The sequence below is a fragment of the Podarcis melisellensis genome (assembly GCF_964234715.1).
Source record: "Podarcis melisellensis genome assembly, chromosome: 7".
Lineage (NCBI taxonomy): Eukaryota > Metazoa > Chordata > Lepidosauria > Squamata > Lacertidae > Podarcis > Podarcis melisellensis.
Window position 1 is genome coordinate 57,224,512 of NC_138539.1, and position 21,825 is coordinate 57,246,336.

The 21,825-nt window shown below is 44.3% G+C and overlaps 2 protein-coding genes across 2 annotated transcripts; one reads left to right on the forward strand and one right to left on the reverse strand.

Moving 5' to 3' along the window:
• Window positions 1-8,054: 8,054 nt before the first annotated feature.
• On the forward strand, window positions 8,055-15,263 carry LOC309374550 (uncharacterized protein C6orf62 homolog). The gene is made up of 5 exons (XM_081919542.1): window positions 8,055-10,231; window positions 10,751-10,927; window positions 12,606-12,731; window positions 13,251-13,385; window positions 14,016-15,263. Exons 1-5 carry the CDS (start codon window positions 10,103-10,105, stop codon window positions 14,139-14,141), a joined length of 693 nt encoding a protein of 230 aa, XP_081775668.1. The 5' UTR covers window positions 8,055-10,102; the 3' UTR covers window positions 14,142-15,263.
• Window positions 15,264-18,812: 3,549 nt separating this feature from the next.
• On the reverse strand, window positions 18,813-21,768 carry ACOT13 (acyl-CoA thioesterase 13). The gene is made up of 3 exons (XM_081919649.1): window positions 21,527-21,768; window positions 19,948-20,132; window positions 18,813-19,180 (listed from the first exon to the last, which is right to left on the reverse strand). Exons 1-3 carry the CDS (start codon window positions 21,608-21,610, stop codon window positions 19,027-19,029), a joined length of 423 nt encoding a protein of 140 aa, XP_081775775.1. The 5' UTR covers window positions 21,611-21,768; the 3' UTR covers window positions 18,813-19,026.
• Window positions 21,769-21,825: the final 57 nt, after the last annotated feature.

The window sequence follows — 21,825 nt, forward strand, 5'->3', positions numbered from 1 at the left end:
CAGATCCCTGAATTGTTTTCTATGGGAACAGGCATTTCATCAGGGAAGATGAGTAAAAAAAATAAAAACGAAAGGTTGAAAACCAAACTAAAAGCCCAACCTTTTTGGACCAGTGGGCCCCTTTTGAATGTGAGAAAGTCATGTGGGCGTCATTCACAAAATGGCTGTTATAGGGGATCTTGGGATAACATCACATGGCTGCTGTGGGTTGCCTGGCATAACACAAAAACAGTGCACAATCATCACTCTACCACCAGCCTGACAACCTTACACTTACCACGGGAAGTCAGTTATGTACTACATATTGCAGAATAGTTTAGGGGGAGAGGGCATAGCCTGGAGAAAGACCTGATGGCCAGATAGACAAGTCATTTGCCAAAGGGAAGAAAAGGTGGCAAGCACTCTATTTCACCTCTATGGGTCTCCAGCAAGGGCAGGGTCCTGTAGCGTATTTCGGCAGCAAAAATTCAAATAGAGGAACTTAGCTATTGTCTTCGTGAGCTCCTGATCTCTCCCCTGTAATAGGAAGTGTATGACCTCTCTCTCTGGTTTCCATATTGGGATACATAGATGGTCTAAAAATTGTTGGCGGAGATCATCATACATTTTACATATAAGGGCCATGTGAGCTAGAGTTTACACCAGGTGGGCATCACATGGGCAGATCCTATCTCCTCTTGCTATACCCGCAAACCTACCCCAAAGAAGGTTAGAAGGATTAGAATTGAACCTATCCAGTGAAAAAGCCCTTCTTTCTTGTGGGTTAAACAAAAATTGTAGATAATTTGGGTTAAAAAGAGCAGACTTCTTGCAGTAAGGAAAGTGTCTGGGAAATGCACTGGAAAGTGTGGGGTTACACTTGTTTCATTGTGACTGAAACCTCCCTGCAAACAAATCAGGACAGGACAAACAATAAATAGGTCAGCTGAGATCTTTTCACAAATATTTGGAAACCACAGATGTATTGCTTGTGTGAGTTCCACAATCACTTAGTTAAAATTTGTAGATTGGAAATAAGCGATATGATAACTTTAATGTAAGAAGCCTGAATTTCTGTTTATTTTCCCTTTACTTTGCCTCTGGCTGTGGATGTGTGCTGGCCAGGTGTTCCTAATAATGGAACCACTCCTTCTTTACCTGATGAAAAGGTTTCCTATTGTACACCATTATGATTCAATCAGTGTTCTTAATTTCCTCAGCTTGGAGGGATTTGTAAAGAATCCCTCATTACAGAACTGAAAGAATTTCCCTTCAATCATTTTAGACGAGAGGCTCATTTGTGGGAACTGCCATATATAATTAATCCTAGATATCCAAAAGAAAGGTTTCAGGTTACATCACTTTATTTCAACCTGCTGAGCACAAAAGTCTGGCACATATAAAAACATGTTGTGACATCTGCATTCATTTAAACATTTTGCCAATCTCAATATTTCTTTTCTCTACTGCTGCGTATCAGAATGGGTTCAGTTTATCTGTTTCAAAACAAATTAATACTTCTGATGTTATGACCGTTTGCACTTCAATAGGCTCTTGAACAAACAGTGAGGTTTCCCACTGAGGTCAGCCAATTTGTTTTGCATGAGAAGGCAACATTTAAAAAATGCAGAGTTATGGAAAACAAAATGCCTTCTTCTCTCTTTTTTTTACCAGAACATAAAAACAGAATCACTTGATTAGAGTAATAGATAGTAGTGACACTTCCATAACCATACAGTGTTCCCCCATCCTGGGATTATAGCCAATATCTAGGACAAAGTTTCAGAATTGAATATAGGTAAAAGGCGAAAGATTTATACGATCTGAAGAGAAACCAGAGTATAGAGAAACCAGAGTAAAGAACTTTGGAATAAGGATGCAGCGAAAGGGAGGTATGGGGAAGTCGGTATATGTTTAATGTTGGGTATGTCTTTGTTTTGTAATGTGTATGTCTTTTATTATGTGTTTGGAAAATCAATAAAAATGTTTATTAAAAAAAAAACAGAATTGAATTTAGGAAGTTCTGTTGAAATAAACTATTTCCAACCAGGCTTTATCATTTGAAAATTGATGTTATCCAGTGGACAGAGTATTGCTTGATCCTAGGAGACAAGTCAGTGCTATTTTTCTAGAAAAAGAGGTGCCGGAACTCACAACGAACATCTCCATCATTCTTTTAGAATGTCAATGGTGCTCACCTGAGAGGTGCTAGTATTGAGTTCCATCAAGTTCCGGCTGAAAAAAGCCCTGGTTCAAGTAGTACCACGACTGCCATGGACTATATGCCATTGACCGTGGGGTTTCTGGCAATAAGTGTTTTTTTGGTGATATGCAGGCCTGGCACCAGCACGCAGCCAACTGCTGAGGCTCAAGTGTAACTGCTGTTGCTGCAGGAGCAGTCAGCGAAGACTAAGACTGGTATGGCAGCAAGCCTGAATGGCGCTTTGGGCAGCACACCTGAACACCCTAGCACTGTGGTTGTCTTCCTAATTGTGGTGGTCCTGCCTCCAATGTGGGTATGTCAGGGGCAGATCTAGCATTAATAAGGCAGTGCTGCTGGTGAATCTGGGCACATGGCCCAGATCAGTGCTGCTGCCAGGCAAACTGTCTGCAGCAAAAATTGGAGGGACACAGCAGCCTCACTGAGTGGCTCTTCAGGTTGTATGCCTGAACTTGGTGGCAACTGTCAACATAATGCCAACCCTGATGTATCTGTAAATAAAAATACAGCCCGGAGTTCTGTTCAGCACTGCCATTGCTACCACCATGGGTAGGCAGGTATGTAGCCCCTCTGAAACCAAATTAAGGGAGTGCTGAGGGGGGCATCTTGCCCCGGCCCTCCGAAACCTGTAGCAGAGTGTGATAATATGGAAAGTTGTCAGCTTTAGGTTGCAGGGCAAAGTGCCCACTTGCCACAGGACAGCATGCCATCACAAGCAGAGCATGGTATGAATTTAACCCTCAGCATCTTAGTACTCCAACCCTTTGTAAGATTTCTTACCCAGCTTTCACCATGTCCCAGGACAGGTTACAAGTATATAATAATATACAGTTATAAAAACAAAACCATTGTAATGATAAAAAAACTACAGTAGTAAAGCTGTTCCAAATGGAACAAAACAGGACACATTCAGCAAAAGAGGCAAGTCCCACAAAATATGCCTTAATTGTCAAAGGCCAGGATGAATTGGTGTGTCTTCAGCATGCGACAAAAGTTGTACAATGAAGATACTAGACACACCTCTGTGGGAAATTCCAGTTTAGAGGCTGCCACAGAGAAAGCCCTCTCCTGTGTTAGGAGAGGCACTTGAAACATGTAGAGACCAAGAAGAAAATCGTGGTAAATGTTTATTGAACACACTGAGCAAAATGGTATACAATTTAAGCTTTCTTTTTGACAGGCCTTCTCGAGAGCAGGGAGACATTCGTCTAGATATCCAGAAGAAAACTCCCTCACTGGCTAGACAGCCTATCAAAGCAAGTGATACTTTACTGAGCATCTTTACTTCTGGAAAGATCATGCCACCTACCCTCTTGGGTAGTTGACGAACACCAAGAATAGAATTAACCCTTAAGTTACACACTGAATGATCTCTGCTGTTGCACTTCCAACATCTTATGCTGCTCTTCTCCACATTTCTGAGGGTGACAGAACTACCATCATACAGCCCCTCTGCAGACCTTACAATGCAATAAGGTTTTTAGATATGGAGGTTTCCGATATTTTTGGCCTAAATCAATTAGTTTTAAACGCTCATGTGAGCACCTTAATCAGTTTACTTGGAAGAGATGCCCCATTAAAACAAATAAGGAACGCTTACAAATAAATGTGCTTCTGTGACTGCAGTTGTATAATGGTTTGGAGCAGAAGGAAGTTCAAGGAAAGAATATTTCTTGTCTCCCCTACCCTGCCCTGTGCAACAGTTGCTCAGTCTAGAGGGCCTAGGGATACTTTTGAACAATGTTGGGTGACATGTAGAGGGCTGGTGGAACTGCTTGAAATTAGGTAGACCTCCTGAAAATTGCCCCTTCCATAGCTATTTGCTTCCAAAGGTGCTGTTTGCAATAAAGGGATTTCAGCAGGAAACTGGTAGAGGGTCCAAGTTGAGATCCAGAGCATGATCAGAACAAAAGTCACACTTTAAAAAGCATATATGACATAGCATGTCGGTCTGTCCATGGAATACCACCAGGAGATTAACTCCAAGAACAGGGTGAAGATAAGAAAAGACACCAACAATTTTTGACTTACTAGTAAACACACGGTCCGTTATGAGGAATTTTATTTCAAATGTATTTCAATTGTTTGTTTTTATCAGTCGATGTCTAGCCTGAACTTTTGGGATGCGACAGTTTATAAGCTTAAAACAGAAATACAAATGTTCCTTCTCTGTTTATGCACTCTGGTTCATGGCTCTCAAATCAAGAGGCAATGTAAAGGGGAAATGTTTAGTTTGTCCCCAAACTTGAATAGGTTGTACAGTATGTAACAGACACACAAGATACTGGCAACCTTTAAATTTCCACTAGATGGCAATACTGTATAACATGAACATTAAAGGCACAACCCTAGACTGCAGAAGCATCAGCTAAGGCGCTACAGTGGTACCTTGGGTTACAGACGCTTCAGGTTACAGATGCTTCAGGTTACAGACTCCGCTAACCCAGAAATAGTACCTCGGGTTAAGAACTTTGCTTCAGGATGAGAAGAGAAATTGCACGGTAGTGGCGCGGCAGCAGTGGGAGACCCCATTAGCTAAAGTGGTACCTCAGGTAAAGAACAGTTTCGGGTTAAGAACGGACCTCCAGAACGAATTAAGTTCTTAACCCGAGGTACCACTGTACATGAATTGGTTAAAGCCCCACTATGCTGGCAGAATGCCACATACCGCTGTGATGAGGGATATTTTGGTGCAACTGCCCAAATACTCTGGAAGAGCTCCTTATCATGAATTCATTGGCTCCCTCTGTGTCTTTGTGTCATTTGGGCATTGTCACCAGCATAGTCCCTGATTGGTGGGCAGTATGTCCAGAGACACTGAGGGTATGTATGTATGTTGTATTCCTGTCATTTTACATTTTCTAGCTGCTTTTATCCCCTCCTGGGCTGAGTATGCATTAGATAATATTATTCCCTATATTTGTTCTAAATGTTTTTCTGATTTCATTTATGTTGCAATGATAATTATGTTGGAGTTTTGTTTCAACGTATCGTCTATTATAGATGAACTTTATTTAGTTTTATTATCCATACAGGTTAAAGAACATTTAGAATACTGTAGATTGTTAATAGATTTTATGGCATAAGCCTTCATGGATGTCAAGGATGGAAATGCTAAAGCAGGCATCCCCAAATTCGGCCCTCCAGATGTTTTAGGACTACAATTCCCACCATCCCCGACCACTGGTCCTATTAGCTAGGGATGATGGGAGTTGTAGTCCCCAAACATCTGGAGGGCCGAGTTGGGGGATGCCCGAATCACATAATTATTTGGGATTAAAGGGGATGTGTTGAGGAAAGTGCTGTAGCTAGTGGCAGAAGGACCGAAATTCAACCCCTGGCATCTTCAGGTAAGGCTGGGAGAGACTCCTGCCTGAAACCCTGGAAAGCAGCTCCAGTCAGTGCAGACAATACTGAACAATATGGCCCAATGGCCCAACTCAGTAGAAAGCAGTTTCCTATGCTACACTGCCTAAGGCCACTTCAAACCTGTTGCTACCGGATTCAGTTGCATATTGGCAAATTAAAATTGTGCAACAAACCCACTTTGGGAGGAAAATCAGAAAGCGATGGGGAAATGCGTGCAAAATTATGAGAGAACTCAGAATACTAAAAACAAAAGTGAACTTCATATGCAACCTCCTTCAAACTTCGTGCAAACGTGTTAGTAGTGGGAAAGTGCTAAATAAACAGCTTTCCTGGATCACGGGCGTAGCCAGCATTTATTGCGGCGGCGGGGAGCAGAACTGAGCTATATGTCAGGCGACTGGTCAGTTAGTTAATTATTATTATTTATGGGAGTAGCTGCCCCCCCCCCGCCTACGCCCATGTCCCGGAAGGTGCCTCTGCGTGGGCTTTCGCTGCGGGATCGCCGGTGCCGCCACGAATGCAAGTTCTTATTTTGCTGCGACCACACACTGTCGTCAGCATTAAAACGCCAGGTCCCAGTCCCTGTGCCTCCAATCGGGATTTACCCTTTCCGTGGAAAATCGGATGAGTTAAAAACACCCCGTTGACGACACGGCAGCCCCCGTCTGGAAGCCCCCTAGCGCTGTTACACAACCAAGCGCAAGCCCCGGGTCCTCTGTTGCTGTGATCATTATACACACATGACACGCTTTACCCGCGTGCTTCGCCCCCGGGAGGTGGCGCGGTGACGTCGGAGACGGGAGAGGGGAGCCGCCCACTTCACTAGAGGGAGAAGGCGGGGCGAAGGAACTTGGAGCCTGTCTCTGGGCAGAAACTAGTTCTCGCATTAAGTTTTTTAAAAGGTCACTCGAATCAACAGCGGAGCGCGAGGGCGCTTTAAAACAGGTTCTGCAATGGTGGGTTCTTTATGTGGGGACAGACCGAGACCGCGAAGAGGGAGAACGGAAAAGAGCCGCGGAGCTGGTGACGGCGGAGCAGCCCCTGGAGACTAGATGCGCGTTGTGCGTCATGGAAAACGCAGCAGTTCTCTTGGATGGGGAGGAGGAGAGGGAGGGGATGGGGCGCAGGTGGGGGGGGGGCAAGTACTCTAGCTTTTGGTGGGCTCTAGCAGCTATTAGCAGCTGCTTTTCATTTGCTTTAGAAGTGGCTCAACTTAACATGCCGCCACTTGCATGATGACCGTCGAAGTCCACTGATCAGACACCCTTTGTGTATCTAAACAGCTGCGCTGCAGGCATCCAACAGGTGCAGCGGTGTGTCGCCGTGCAGCTTCTAGAGGAAGAACAAGGGAATGGGCTGCGGTCCAATCATAACGGCAGAAATAAATTGTTCAGGCTTTAAAGTGCCGCAGGACACTTTGTTATTGTTGTCAGGAAAAGGGGAGGCGAAAAACAAGGGGTAGCATTCGAACTACAATACAGGTAGGGGGCAACGAACCGTCGGAAACCTTTTCAGTTGCATAGCATCGTTTAAGATGCAGTCCCAAATCCACTTACGTAAGAGTAAAACCCAGCCAATTCAGTGGGACTTCTTTGGAACGTAGCCTTCCGTTAGGGCAGGCGCCCGTTTTGTAATCTCCGATGAGGCTTTTTGTTAATTCGGAAAGCCCAGCCACCATGCTAATGGGTGTAGGACCGGAGTCTGATAGGGCTTGGGGTTCGGCTGAAGAGCGGGATCTTGCTCTGCATTTCATCATCACAATTTAAGAAGCATACGATTGGAAAAAACACACTCCTGGTGAGCAAGCTGTGCGGCATAGACATGCTGCAACAGACAGATGATTTCAAAGCCTCCCAAAGCAAAACTGTAAGGGAGGGTACACTAATACGTCCTACTCCACATTAAAATAAACAAGTAAGTCAGCAATCGGAAGAACGTAAAAGTTACCCCAAACGCCTTTTAATCTTGATCTTGCGTATGCGGTGAGTTTGATCCTAAGAGCCCATTACTAGTGTGCGCTTTTTGTTACTCCAGTAAAATGAACCGGACTTCCATTTTCGAGTACCCGCTTGCGGGTGACACTGACACTGGCTAACAGCCCCCACGCGGCCATCAGCCCGACCCTCTGCCGAGCCAGGCGGACCCAAGCCCCTTGATTTTTACACCACGCAGCCCTGTGCACGTTTGTTTACTCGGGGACGAGTCCTATCGTGCCCACTGCGACTTTAACTTATGTCAAGTGGCTGGGACACGTCGGAACTCTGCAAAGGACCGGGCATAGACACACTTCGCCCCCACTGGAGACAGCGGGCTCAACACTCAACACACAGGCTGCATTGAGTACCAGCTGCCCACCCTACCCCACTTGCCCCGTTCGCTTTCCCCCTCCCCACCCCTCTCCCGAGACGGAGATGGTACAGTCCACCGCAGGGCGCCTGCGCAGCGGGTCGCGGGGCGGAGCCTTCCCCCGTGTGTGAGTCAGGCGAGGAGGAGACGCGGCGGTTGCCATTTTGAGGGCTTCTCCGCTCGGGCTGCTGCCGCTGCTGCTTCGCCGCCTTCCGCGCCGCCCGGACCGAGAGACTCGCCTGCGCCATCCTTCGCCTCAGAAGGGACAGGAGCGGGGGCTTTTCTCGCTCTCTCGCCTCTTTCCCGCCGTAGGAGCCTGTAGCGCAGGGACTTTCCCCGGCCCAGCCTCGCTCCGCCGCCGCCTCTTCCTCCTCCTCCTCCTCCTCTCGTCCTTCCTTCCTCCCTCCCGCCGCCTCCGCCGCCACCATTTGCCACCCCCCGGCGGCTCCGGGGCGCCGAGCTTAGGCTATGGGGACCAGGCTGCTGGGACTGAGCAGCGGCAGAGCGGGCGGCCCGGTCACCGTGAACAGCGCAGCGGGGATGGCGGAGCTGGGCGGCTTCTTGGTGGCCTTCTCTTGACATGGCTCCTGCCCGTGCTGCTAGCAGCGCCGCCGCCGCCGCCGCCTCCACTGCTCCACCCGCGCCCGCCGGCTGCGGGTAGCGAGCCAGGCCACGCCACAGTCTCCGGTCCGGTTGGGTGTCTCTTGCCGCCTGAGCCTCCCGCCGCGGGGGCTTCCAAGGAGAGGGGGAGGGAAACCGCTTCATTACTATTATTTTTTACGAAGAGGGTGTGCTCGTGTGTGCTTTTTTTGTTTTTAAAAAGCACAACAACTAAACAGCTAATAAAAAAGGGGGAAGGACGGGTTAATAATCCTTTTTTCCTTTAATTTTTTTTTGTTTCCGGAAAAACGCGTTTTTTCCCTTACCAAATTTATTCAAGTTCGCAGCGACAAAAGCCTCTTTGCAAACTAATAATTTTTTTCCCAATTGAAATTTTTTTGGCGTGATAATTCCCTTCCTCTCCCTTTCCCCCCCGCCCCCTTTTTTCTTCCCCCCTCCCAAGAACCCGAGTTGTTGGTTGTTGACCATGAATGCAAGAGTGAATTCCGGGCCGCAGACTTGAGTGGCCCCCGCTGCGCTGAGCACAGGCCCGCCTCTTCCTCTTGAGCAAGGAAGAGAACAACCCCCGCAAGGAGGCCAATCGCATCAGCCATGCCCAGCCCCAATTAAAGCGGCAGAGGGGAGGAGGATTTTTTTGTCCTGCCCGGGCCTTAGACTGAGGAAAGGAAGGCTAGTGGGGTGGGTTGTAGGCCTCTCCCTCCTAGGGGAGTGCTAGATCGAGAGATCGATTTGGGATTCAAAAGGCCAGATAATCTTCCAAATCTTCCCTCCACCTTTTTATCAATGGCCACCATGATCCCTCTTCTCTCCCACAGCCGCAGCCTCAGGGCAACCATGTGCCTGATGATGAGCAGGATGAAGTTAGAAATGACTCTGCTGTTTTCCAAACTCCTTGCTCCTCTGCAAACCAGCACACTGTTGTCTGTGGTTGATTATTTTGTTGTTGGTAGGGAAACGTCTTACCTCCCAGGACATCCACTCCTGTTCTGCACTCCCTCCTTTGCTTTCTACCAAGTCGAATAATTCTTGAAAAAAGAAAAAGCCAGGCAGCATAGCAATAGCAGAGATCTTGAAAATAATCAGCAGTCATGAATCTGGGCGGGATAGAACACTGTCTTTAATTTCAGTTTTTTGTTTTTTTGGGGGGTGGCAGCGTGGGGCAAGAAACCCGCCCAAATGGATTGGGTCCATGCCCGTTATTGCTTTTTATTCTACACACAAATTGTGATAAGATTTTTTTCCCATTCTTGCCCACTTATTCCTGTGGTTTAAACTGTGTATATCAGCGTATTTTCTTCAAATTTCTTTGGGCTTTTGACAATACTGCGCAAACTTTTTGTCCAATGATGGTTGGACTAATAGTTACTTTGTTTTATGACCCCTCTAATAAGACAGTCTTGTAAAACATTTGCCTAAGGTGCATTTTTGGGTTACGCCTGTGTTCTATTGATTCAGTGGTATTAGCAGGAATAAAATGACTTGTTTCTGTTGTACTCGAGTCTTATGAAAAAGGGCCCATAGTTTAGTGAAGGTTTCAAAAGGCTTTAGTACCATCTGTATTACAAAATGGGGGACCCAAACTCCCGGAAGAAACAAGCTCTGAACAGACTTCGTGCTCAGCTTAAAAAGAAAAAAGAATCTCTAGCTGACCAGTTTGATTTCAAGATGTATATTGCCTTTGTATTCAAAGACAAGGTAATTTCCTTTTTGGTTGTTCGACTTTTGTATTGAGTGACTCCATACCTCTGTTAGCACTCTCAAAATTGCAGTCTGAGAATGATTGTGGAGAGCATTGTAAAAATCTGTTACACTGTGTTTTCATCATGCCTAGGCTGTAGCTTTGATGTTTAATTTTGAATCATGATGTTCATTCCTTATGTGCTGGGTATCTTAAGAAAACCTTGCACAGCTTTCAAAATGTGCCATGTGAGAGTTAATACTGCATTAAGGGCTATGGTTGCACACAATCTGAGGAATACATAGAACTGAATTTTAGACACTCAGCACTTTGGATTTTAATGGGAGATGCATTTTTGCTTAAGCATGTTTTTCAGCATCCATTTATCTCTAAATTTAGGTTTGCAATAAGTTTAGGGGGTTACCTAGTTCTTAGGTTTGCAGTAAGTTTATTTTTCTTAAGTTTTAAAAGCATTGTAATGACAGACTGCTTAGAAATGAAAGAAATGCAACATGTTCTTTGTTTTCCCTCATTAGAGGAAAAAGTCAGCGCTCTTTGAAGTGTCTGAAGTGATACCAGTCATGACCAATAATTATGAAGAAAATATCCTGAAAGGCGTGCGGGATTCCAGCTATTCCTTGGAAAGTTCCATAGAGCTTCTACAAAAGGATGTGGTTCAGCTGCATGCACCCCGCTATCAGTCTATGCGCAGGGTAAAACATTTAATATTCTGTCATTTTGTTTCAGAGATCAACATTTTAAAAGGCTATTAATGCTGCTAGTAGTATTTCTGTATCAAAGATCTAGATATAATCAGCGGGATTAAAAGGACTACTTTAGATGTACCCAATGACTTACATATCTTAGTGGGATCCCCCCCCCCCTTTGAACAGACCAAACTGCTGATGGAACTTTTGCAGCATAGAGGGAGTTGAAGTGTGGGTATGTGGTTTGAAGTTCAGTGTGTCGCTGCATAAGGGTTTTTTGGATGCTGCCTATCAGGTGGTAAATCTGTACAGTGGACCCTCAAGTTACGTACCGCTCTGGATACGTAGCTTTCAGGTTACAAACGCAGCAAACCCGGAAGTGTATACTTCTGGGTTTTGCCACGCACACATGTGCAGAAGTGCTTTGCACACCGCGCGTGTGCACAGAAGCGGCGCCTCCAGTTAATGACTTTTCAGGTTAAGTATGGACCCCCGGAATGAATTTAATTTGTACTCGGAGGGTCCACTGTATTTGAATATTTAGTATGCTTTGTCTAGAAGACACACTGATTTACTTGGGTCTTTGACACTATCAACCCTATTCTCTTGATTGTCATTTAAGTTATTTTAATGTTGTATTTTTAATTGTAACCCACTCTTCGACAGGTGGGTAATAATACTCCTGCTAAATAATAATAGTTTTGTTGCTGTTTTGCTCTATCCCTCTTGTATTGTATACATCACTTAGAAACTTTGTTATTAAGTGGAATATAAATTATTTACCTAAGAGTTTTCATTATCCAGGCCCTCAGTATTTTAACAAGTTTGTCTCTTGGTAAAAGTAGATGTGGGAAATAAGCATGGAGAAAAAAATAGAATTGTGGAACTGGAATATTGGCAGAGACATCTGAGATGAATGATTGCTTTATATCTCTTGCAGAAATTCAACATAGTGGCTTAAGTTCTATTCTGAGAGAGGAGGGGCTGCTTCTGTTCATAATCCAGCAGAGGCTTTTCCTGGTGAAGGGGAAGCAACTTTTGCAAAGCCCCTTTCCCCACTGTTCTATAGGGTTTCCTATCCCTCAAGCCTTTTTGTGCAGGGTGGGAACAAGATTTGCACAGGGAAGTGAGAATTGTAGAAAGCTTCCTCCCATTTCTGGCAGGAGTGTCCCATGAGTGGGAAGGGAACTCCGGATTCAATTCATACCTGTTGAACTGAAACAAAATAGGGAATAAACTCTTAAGCTAAAAATACAGTTGTCATAAGCTGTGTTTTTGAATTTAAATATTCTTGATGAAGACAGCAAGACAACATAAAAATTTAAATGTGATAAAAGTGGGTGTATTTGCCGATGGGCATCTAAAAAACTATCCTGAGGGCATCATTTTAGTTTGGGCAGTTTTTCAAATCCATAAAGTTTGTTCCCATAAGAATTAAATTACTAGGAGTGGGTTCCGATTTCCACATTATAAATGTTAATGTAAAGTTAGCAGATAGGCAGGATGTGTTGTAGTGCTTAAGAATAAAATCCTATTGTTATACATGTATGAAAGGTATACAAACCATTTGAATTACAATTATATTTGCTTCTCAAACGTGTATATATGTGTGTGTGTGTGTGTGTGTGTGTGTTCTCCCACTAGATTGTTGGGACACTATTAATTTTATTCATGTCCTTAACAGGATGTGATTGGCTGTACGCAAGAGATGGACTTCATACTTTGGCCTCGGAATGATATTGAGAAGATAGTCTGTCTTCTGTTTTCTAGGTGGAAGGGATCGGATGATGAGCCCTTTAGGCCTGTTCAGGTATGATACAGGTCCCAGGCAGCGTGCTACTAAAACCCAAATAAGCCATTAGCACTTTTAATGAATACCACTTTTTCTTTATGGTGGTTATAGTGAATTGTGGTATATTTTTGTAATCATTGAGGTGTTTGTATGATTACAAAGGCAGAATGTTGTCACTGAATGTACCTAAGCAGATGTTTTGAAGTTACTTAGTTTAGTTTGTCTCTTGATTGGTAAACTCGCCAGAAGCATTTACCAATAAGTATGGAGTACTGCATCTGTGATTGTTGTCATTTTTGTTTACATAAAGTTAAATATAGGGTTCTTCAAATGTACTGCCATTAGAAAAGGGGGAGATACTGACGTAATAATCAGTCTAATTTAAACTATATCTCCATTAGCTATAATTTCAAGTTGTTCCTGAGATTTTTCTATTCTGCACTTGGATGCATTGCATACGTGAACCTTGACTTTAGATTGCTGTTCCTTGAACATATTTTATTTAAACTTTTTTGTTACATATACCCCACCCCACAGGCCAGGTTTGAATTTCATCATGGTGACTATGAAAAACAGTTTCTGCATGTACTGAGCCGAAAGGACAAGACTGGAATTGTTATCAACAACCCTAACCAGTCAGTGTTTCTCTTCATTGACCGACAGCACTTGCAGGTAGCCATCTCCCAGTGCATACCTGTTTTTCCTTATGCTCTTGTTTGCCTCTTTTCTATTGTTTAACAGCTGTCTGCTTGGCTTCACTACAGTCAAGAGGTACAGATACAAGCAGTTGTCATGACAGAATGCTAAATGATCAGCATTCCTTTTCTATGGCATAATGTGCAAAATGTTCCAAACAGTAAGTTTGTGGGATATATTTTATAAGTATTGAGTTGCTCTGCCTTGAGTGCAGGGAAGCCAACTGATTGGGTGTATTTCTATTAGATTTAGGAACTGAGGTTGTGGGGATTTGCAAGTTTGCATCAGTATCATTTGTCATTAATTGAGACTGTTTCTGACCGTCTGCTTTTGAAACACAATAAGGATTTGTATATGTACTTAAGCGAGAAAAGATGGTACAGGTCCCCTGCTGGAGAAGGCAGATTTTAGAAATCTGGTGATCAATTTATATATTCAGCAAGCACCATAAATTCTTTGTTATGCTTTTATGTTGCAAAACCATTAGTTTCATTTTCTGTTGCTTCTGCAAGGATGAGTTGAGGCAATATGTGAAGTTTGTTTTTCCACACAGAGCTGTTTATAAAATATACTCTGTCCTGAAATAATTTATGTATCTCTTTCCAGACTCCAAAAAACAAAGCTACAATCTTCAAGTTATGCAGCATCTGCCTATATCTGCCACAAGAGCAGCTCACCCACTGGGCGGTTGGTACCGTAGAGGATCACCTCCGTCCTTACATGCCAGAATAGGGTACTGGCCAGCAAAATGGGGAAGATCACAGAATGCAAGAGTGCAGTTTTCACTTTTCTCACCATTTATTCTTTCGGAATAGAAGAAAATGGACACATGTTCAGAACACTATCCATCGTGGAACTTGATCATCCTGGATTATTTTCTTTTATCATTTGTATCTCAGAACTTTTAAATTTTTTTTAGATGTTTTCTGCATGGACCTTGTGAAAGAGAATGCTCTGCATATTTCTGCATTGTATGAGCATCCTACCAAAATGTGAAACGAAGGGACTGTTATACACTGAAAGAAATGTATCTGAGAGCACAAAGTGATCATATATGGTGGTGTTCCCATTTGTGCTGGTCATGTCCCCTAATATCAGTATTCATAGGGTGAGGAATGAATGTAATGGTGTGAAAGCCATAAGCTTTGCTGTTAACACGATTGTATCAGGTTCATGAATAGGTCTATGGCTTGTTACAGTAGATGGCTAAATGTGGGAAAGAAATCTTTTAAGGAAAAAAGAGCATCTCATTTGGTGTAGGCATTAATTGCCTCTTTTATTTTGCTTGGCCTTGTTTGAGTTTCCTGGCATTCTCACTTTTGGATCTCTTTCCCCAGTTTGCTGTGTAACTAAATGTAGAGTGTTCTGTTGAGTTGAATACATTTTTACAGACCTGGAGTCTGAAGTAGCCTAAAGCAGCTAAATTTAAGATAGCAGCTGCAGAAACCACGTTGGCAGAGGATTATTATTATTTTCCTGACAGTTGACTTGTGAACTGTAGGAAATACTGGTTTCCAAAACATTTCTTATGGAAAACCCTCTGAGGTTCTTTTTTGGGGGGAGGGGAGGAATAAAGCAGTTGTGGATTTAATTGTAAAATATTGTTTGGAGTGTCAAAGTTGGTTTTGACAGAACATATTTTGTTTAAGATTGTGCAATGAACATAAGGAAGACTACTGTATAGCTTTGGCAAAGAAAGCTTTGCTTAAAGGGTTGAGTAATTTGACTGAAGTAAATCTGTATAAGCCTACTCCCTTTGGGTAAAACTAGTGCTTATCTGTTTAAAAAAATCTGTATTTAGCTTTTGTTTGGAATTGGAAAAAAATTTAAAAATAAACAAATTAGGTGACCAAAGACTTCTACGTTCATTTATTTTAAAAACATGTAGACACTAGCTTATAACATGTCATAGCTAACTTTAGGTAGACAGTCTTTGCATATGACAACAAGTTAGATACATCAAAGCGTATCGTATGCAAAATAAGCTGGAGATACCAATTCAAAATCTATTGGCAGTGTTCACATGTAACAATAAATTAAATTTCCTGGTTTATTAGGGATGAGTGGCAGTACACATTCATATTCCTCCCATGAGTGGGATACACCAGGAAGCTGTGCCTTTCTGTTACATTAGAACCAGGGATTACCTGGTCTTTAACAAGTGATTATCAGGAAGAAAAAAACCATGGCATAAGGTTGGCTAGGGGTAGTTGCCTGTTAGGGACAAGCAAGCTCTGCACTCTGGTTTAGACAGAACAGGAAGCAAAACTTCCTGGTTTGTTTCCTCTAGCAATAGCACAAATGGAATATTGAGCCTACCACTATGCTCACAGAAAGCCTGGCTTATAACACGGGCGTTGTATAAGTGTAGATTTTCATAAGGTTTCTATAACCAATACATTAAACTTCTATATAAAACATGGCAAATCACTTTTGAAACCCAGTTAAAGGGAGAAGTCTTCATAAGAATGCATGAAGGATTACAATTTGTATGGGATGGAGAATGTCACATTTCACCAGGCCAGAGGTGTGCACCTAAAATTGCTATTGGGAGCCAGGCTGATGTTACGAAGTACCAAAGGGATTTTTTTTCCATTCCCAACCCATTTTAAAGGGGAAATTGTTCTGAGAATTAGCAGAGTATATTTCCTTACAGCACAAGCTTGAGTTCTAACACAACTACACCCTCAGAAATTAACGTTATGGGCGGGGGAACCTTTGCCTCTCCAAATGTTGTTGAACTCTCATAAGCCTTGACTATTGATCATGTTGGCTGGGACTGATGGGAGACATAGTTCAGCAATATGGAGGGCCAAAAGTTCCCCAATGCCCCTCTAAACACCTTGGCATCCAAAGGATCCCAGGATCAGTCCATAATATCTCCAGGAAGGATTAGGTATGACTCCAGTTTGGAGCTATTCAGTGTTAACGCTGAGCTAGATGGTCTGACTTGCTATATATCTCCCCAATGAATCCTGCAAGAGGAATCGCAACACCAAGATCAATATGCAGCAATATAGGTTCTGCCATCAACAAACCACAGTGATCAAAACAGCTAAATTTTGTGAGCCAGCAATGAGAGCTGCTCCTGTCTATTAATACAAATGTCAGCCACGGAACCACACTTCTGAAAGTAGCAGGCATTTTCTATCTGTACTACCACCACCCATTCATTACACCCACAACCATTCCCCGTTGCTAACTATTTGATTGGCTTCCCTACAGTTTTGCTCTCCCTGCCCCTCCCCACTTTTATTCCCTTGCTCAGATCGGGGATCTTTGAAAGCGGGGAAGGATGAGATAAGTGCCAAGCTCAAAGCTGCAAGGAATTGAAATACAATTTCACTCGGGCAGTCCAGATTCTAGAAAGCTTTTAAGAGGAATGAGAACTCTCCAGTGAGAAGGAGCTACAGTATTTCACCCCCTGCCACTCCTATCACAGGACATTAGAAGCACTTTACAGAATCTGGGCCAGGTTGTTCCAAAGCAAGACTAGCAGGCATGCTCCTAGAATAATTCAAACACTGCTGTTGTCATCTTCACCCCAACCTCCCAGTTTTGCATCAGTTCTCTTAAGTTTTAATGTCGTTGCTGGTGTTAGGAAGCAAATACGACCAGCAAGGAATCAGTACTCTGCTGTTGTTGTTTACTCTTCGTGACCCCATGGACCAGAGAACGCCAGGCACTCCTGTCCTCCACTGCCTCCCGTAGTTTGGTCAAACTCATGCTGGTAGCTTCGAGAACACTGTCCAACCATCTCGTCCTCGGTCGTCCCCTTCTCCTTGTGCCCTCAATCTTTCCCAACCTCAGGGTCTTTTCCAGGGAGTCGAGGTGGCCAAAGTATTGGAGCCTCAGCTTCATGATCTGTCCTTCCAGTGAGCACTCAGGGCTGATTTCCTTAAGAATGGATAGGTTTGATCTTCTTGCAGTCCATGGGACTCTCAAGAGTCTCCTCCAGCACCATAATTCAAAAGCATAAATTCTTCGGCGATCAGCATTTTTTATGGTCCAGCTCTCACTTCCAAACATCACTACTGGGAAAACCAGCCCCTTTGTAGGCCAATAGTGCAATCCTACATATATCTACTTAAAAGTAAGTTCCACTAAGTTCAATGGGGCCAAATCCTAGGTAAATGAGTATAGAACTGTAAAAGAAAGGTAAAAAGGTACAGGACCCCTGGATGGTTAAGTCTAGTCAAAGGCAACTATGGGGTGCGGCGCTCATCTCGCTTTCAGGCCGAGAGAGCCGGCGTTTGTCCAGACAGTTTTCCAGGTCACGTGGCCAGCATGACTAAACTGCTACTGGCAAATGGAGGACCATGACGAGTGCCAGAGCGCATGGAAAGGCCATTTACCTTCCTGCCCCAGCGGTACCTATTTATGTACTTGCACTGGCATGCTTTCGAACTGCTAGGTTGACAGGAGCTGGGACAGAGCAACGGGAGCTCACCCCATTGTGGGGCTTCGAACCGCCAACCTTCAGATTAGCAAGCCCAAGAGGCTCAGTGGTTTAGGCCACAGCGCCACCCACGTCCCTGTATCCTAAATCAACTGGGGGGAGAATACACACAAGCAAAGTTTACAAAACCAAGTTTATTGAAAACTGAACTTCCTTTTAGCACAGGGTTCATGCTTTAAATTCATTATTTTGGGAGGAAAAGTACCCTTTTAAGATCAATTCACTTTATACATTGTTCAATAATATCTACAAATTAACAGAGGAGAAAGTAGTAGTTTATGCTTAGTTTGGCAATCATTCACCACTGGATTCAAAGTATGCACTGGTCAGTCCAAAGGCTTTGGCTGAAAGGAGCAACACAGAAATCATCTGCAAACATTCTCAGCTGGACATATAGCCACCCATCTGCAAAGAGGAGGACTCCTTCAATTTGCAGAAGGGACTGAGATTTCACAGAGACCTCTTGCTGGAGTAACCATGTGTGTACATGTGCACACAAGAGGCAATTTTCACCAATTCCTCCTTTCCTCCTGCAGCCCTTGGCACCACCTCTCATGCTGTTCTGGAGGCTTCCTCAGCCATTGAAAGCAGAATCCACCCCCGTCACCACTCCTTCTTTCAATGAAAACATCCTGGAGGCAGAGGCCTACCCCTGGGGACTCTGAACCCATCCCAACCCAAAAGCACCAGCATCAGAACCTCTTCCACAAATGGTTCCCAGGTTTCAGATGCTGGAACACTTGAGTTCCATCTTTTCTTTGTATCTTTCTCTGCAGGGCTTCAGAAATCAAACCAGTATCAATCACAGCAACACATTTTTTTTCTGTCAACGGCAAATTGTTGCTATTTACATTTGTTTCCTGCTTCCTGGCGCATGCACACACAGCATCCCTTCCAATCCCCTAGAGATGGCTTACAATAAAATACACATGGAATAATAAACATGAACTTGAACCATCACCTTAGTTTACATGAACATTAAGGAGGATTCAGGTAGTGATATTTCACCCCTAGTGGCTGCACCTAAGAAAGCGTTTTGTTAAATTAATCCATTCCCATCTATTGTTTTTACTGTGTTGCTTTGTTTGACTTACTGTACTTCAATAAAGTAATGCTACCCAGTTCTTTTCCTTCTAGGCCCAAATCTTACTTGTGTGGTTATCCCAGGTATTTGGTATGCCTCCCTTGGGCTATCAATTTCCCTGTCACCTTGTTTCTTAAGTCCACATTGGCAAAGGCCAGTGTTCTTCCTTGCTTCAGAATCTCCGCAGTGATCTGGATTTCATCTCCAATCTTAGCTGCTGACATGTAGCTTGAATTTGGAAAAGGGGGGGGGAGAGAGAAAGAAAGAATCCTTACATTTATAGTTCATCTCTCCTTCAATGAGCTCAAGACAGCATATAGGGTTTGCTTCCCTCAGTTTATCCTCACAACCACCCTATGAGGTTCAAAACTTATCTGATAACCAACACCTCTACTTTTAACTACCATATTTTTTTCTTTATAGGACGCGCTTTTTTCCCTCCAAAAATAAAGGGGAAATGTGTGTGCATCCTATGGAGCGAATGAAGGGTTTCGCTGAAGCCAGGAGAGTGAGAGGGGTCGGTGCGCCGCACTCCGAAGGCTTGCGGATAGCAGCCTGAAGCCTGGGGAGCGCAACACCAACTCCCGCTGCGCTCCCCGGGCTTCAGGAAGCAATCCGCAAGCCTTTGGAGTGTGCCCCCAGCCCTGCAAGCTCCGGGAGCGGCGGCAAGGCTGCACACAACCTTGCCGCCGCTCCTGGACCTGTTCTGGGGGCTGGGAAGCTCAGGCTTCCCCCGCCCTAGCCCCACGGCTAAAAACGAAGCCAAGACAGCCAGCGGGATCCATCCTGCTGGCTGTCTTGGCTTCTGCCAAAGCCGTGTACAGCCTCTCCCCCCTTAAAAACTAGTTCCCCCCCTAAAAACTAAGTGCACCCTATGGTCCGGTGCGCCCTATGGAGCGAAAAATATGGTAATACAAGCCATGTAAGTTGCAGAGTCAAGGCCCAATTAAACGAAAGCGGGCACTGAAATAAATCTCGGATTTTGCCATACGTACGTTATATTCATATCCACACTGACTCCAGGTGCTGCTCTTTCGGTGTGCAGCAAAGCAGCGGTTGACACAACATCTACCAGAGTTGCTGTCAATCCTCCATGAAGAGTCCCGCCTCGGTTTGTGTGCTCTTCTTCCACTTTCATTTCACAGACAACTTTTCCAGGACCGGCAGAAAGAACCGTCATCTGGGAGCAGAGTGGGTGAGAGAAGAAAAGTCCCATTCCATTAAGCTTCAGTAGGTTTTCTACAGGATATTAAACTGAAATTAAATGCTTGCTTTTTAGAATCTAAAATGCACATATGTTGCCTTTTGGTCTCCAAAACAGCAAACAACAGGAGAAAACAAGTGAAACCAGCAGCAAAATAAGGTTGAAATGTGCAGTTCTTTCCCTCAGGGTACCAACCATTCAGCGGTGCCCTTTTTCGAGCATACTCCATTCTATTCCCTCCCCAATGTTTTTCTGCTACCACCCAATCCAAAGGTCAGCCAACATTCTGGGTCCACTGAACTTGCAAGATCTTCATACACACCAGAAACCTAAAGCACATGACTTGCCCCCAAAGAATCATGGGAACTGCAGTTTACCACTACGCTTCCCAGCTCCCTTAAACTACTTTGCCCAGGATTCTGTGGGAAGGTCATATGCATTAAATGTACTTTCAAACCTCTTCCAATTATTTCTTCCCCTTTTTCAAAAAGGACGTTTCAGGTTTCAGTAAGCATATGTTACAAATAGCGTTTATTTTTAATTTCCGCAATAAGCAGTTTGATTGGTAGAAACTGGCTGGGGCATTTAGGACCAGAGGCGTAGCAAGATCAGGTGGTACCTGGTGTGATATTTTTTTTTGTCACCCCCCCCCCCACATTGCAATTTTAGGAAGGTTGCCCAGCATTGCGCAAATCCAACCAATGATCACATAAAACCGTGTCAGTGCCACGGGGCGTATTTGCGCAATCAGTGGGCGGATTTTCATGATGACGATCGCGTCAGTCGCTGAAATCTGCCTGCCCACCGGGCGTGCAAGTGCCATCACGCCGATCCGCCCCAGGGGGGTTTTGTCAGCCCCCCTAGGCATGACACCTGGGGCGGACCACACCCTCTGCACCCCCCTTGAGACGCCCCTGTTTAGGACCAGGTGACCTTTAAACCAGTGCAATTTCTATGTAAACAATCTAGTTAGGACACACCCAATAATCACAGAGCTTCTCTGAACTGAGTGAAGTAACATCTTTGGGAAGCCACCACATAACCCCGCCCCCGCCCCCCAGTATATAAGTGAATGGTAGAGAAGGTAGTTTGCAATCTAAAGCAGTATTACTGAGGACCTCTCTCAGGAACACTGTAAACCTACGTTTTTTCTTTTTTCCAAATACTTTTTATTGCTTTTTTGTAACAACAAATAAAATAAATACTCTTACATCCAAAAATTGTAAACCTACGTTTTTTCAAGCGCCAATAGGCCCAGAGTGTTCACTCCCTGCACAACTTTGCTGCCCTATTCAAGGTGACCCTGGAAAGTCAGTAACACATTACGCACACAGGGTAGGGAACCTCAGCAAATCCCCTCCTGCTATTACCTTATTCAGCACCCGATCAAATCCGGGAGACTCCAGAAGCATTTTCACCACCGCGCGGAGAGACTGGATCTTAAGGTGACTCATGATTCAAAGTTCCGACCTTCTCTCGAGCAAGGCGCTATAGCCAGGCTTTTCAAGTAGTTGGGAGATCTCGGAGTTGCGGACAACACGAGGCAATTGCAAAGATGCAGGATCCCTGAGCAGCAAATTGGCCCTCCGGAGCTCAGCGCCGGCCCTGAAGAACTGGAGGAACGTCTCTTGACAAGCCCCGCCTCCCTCGCTCGCTCCCAGCGTTCTAA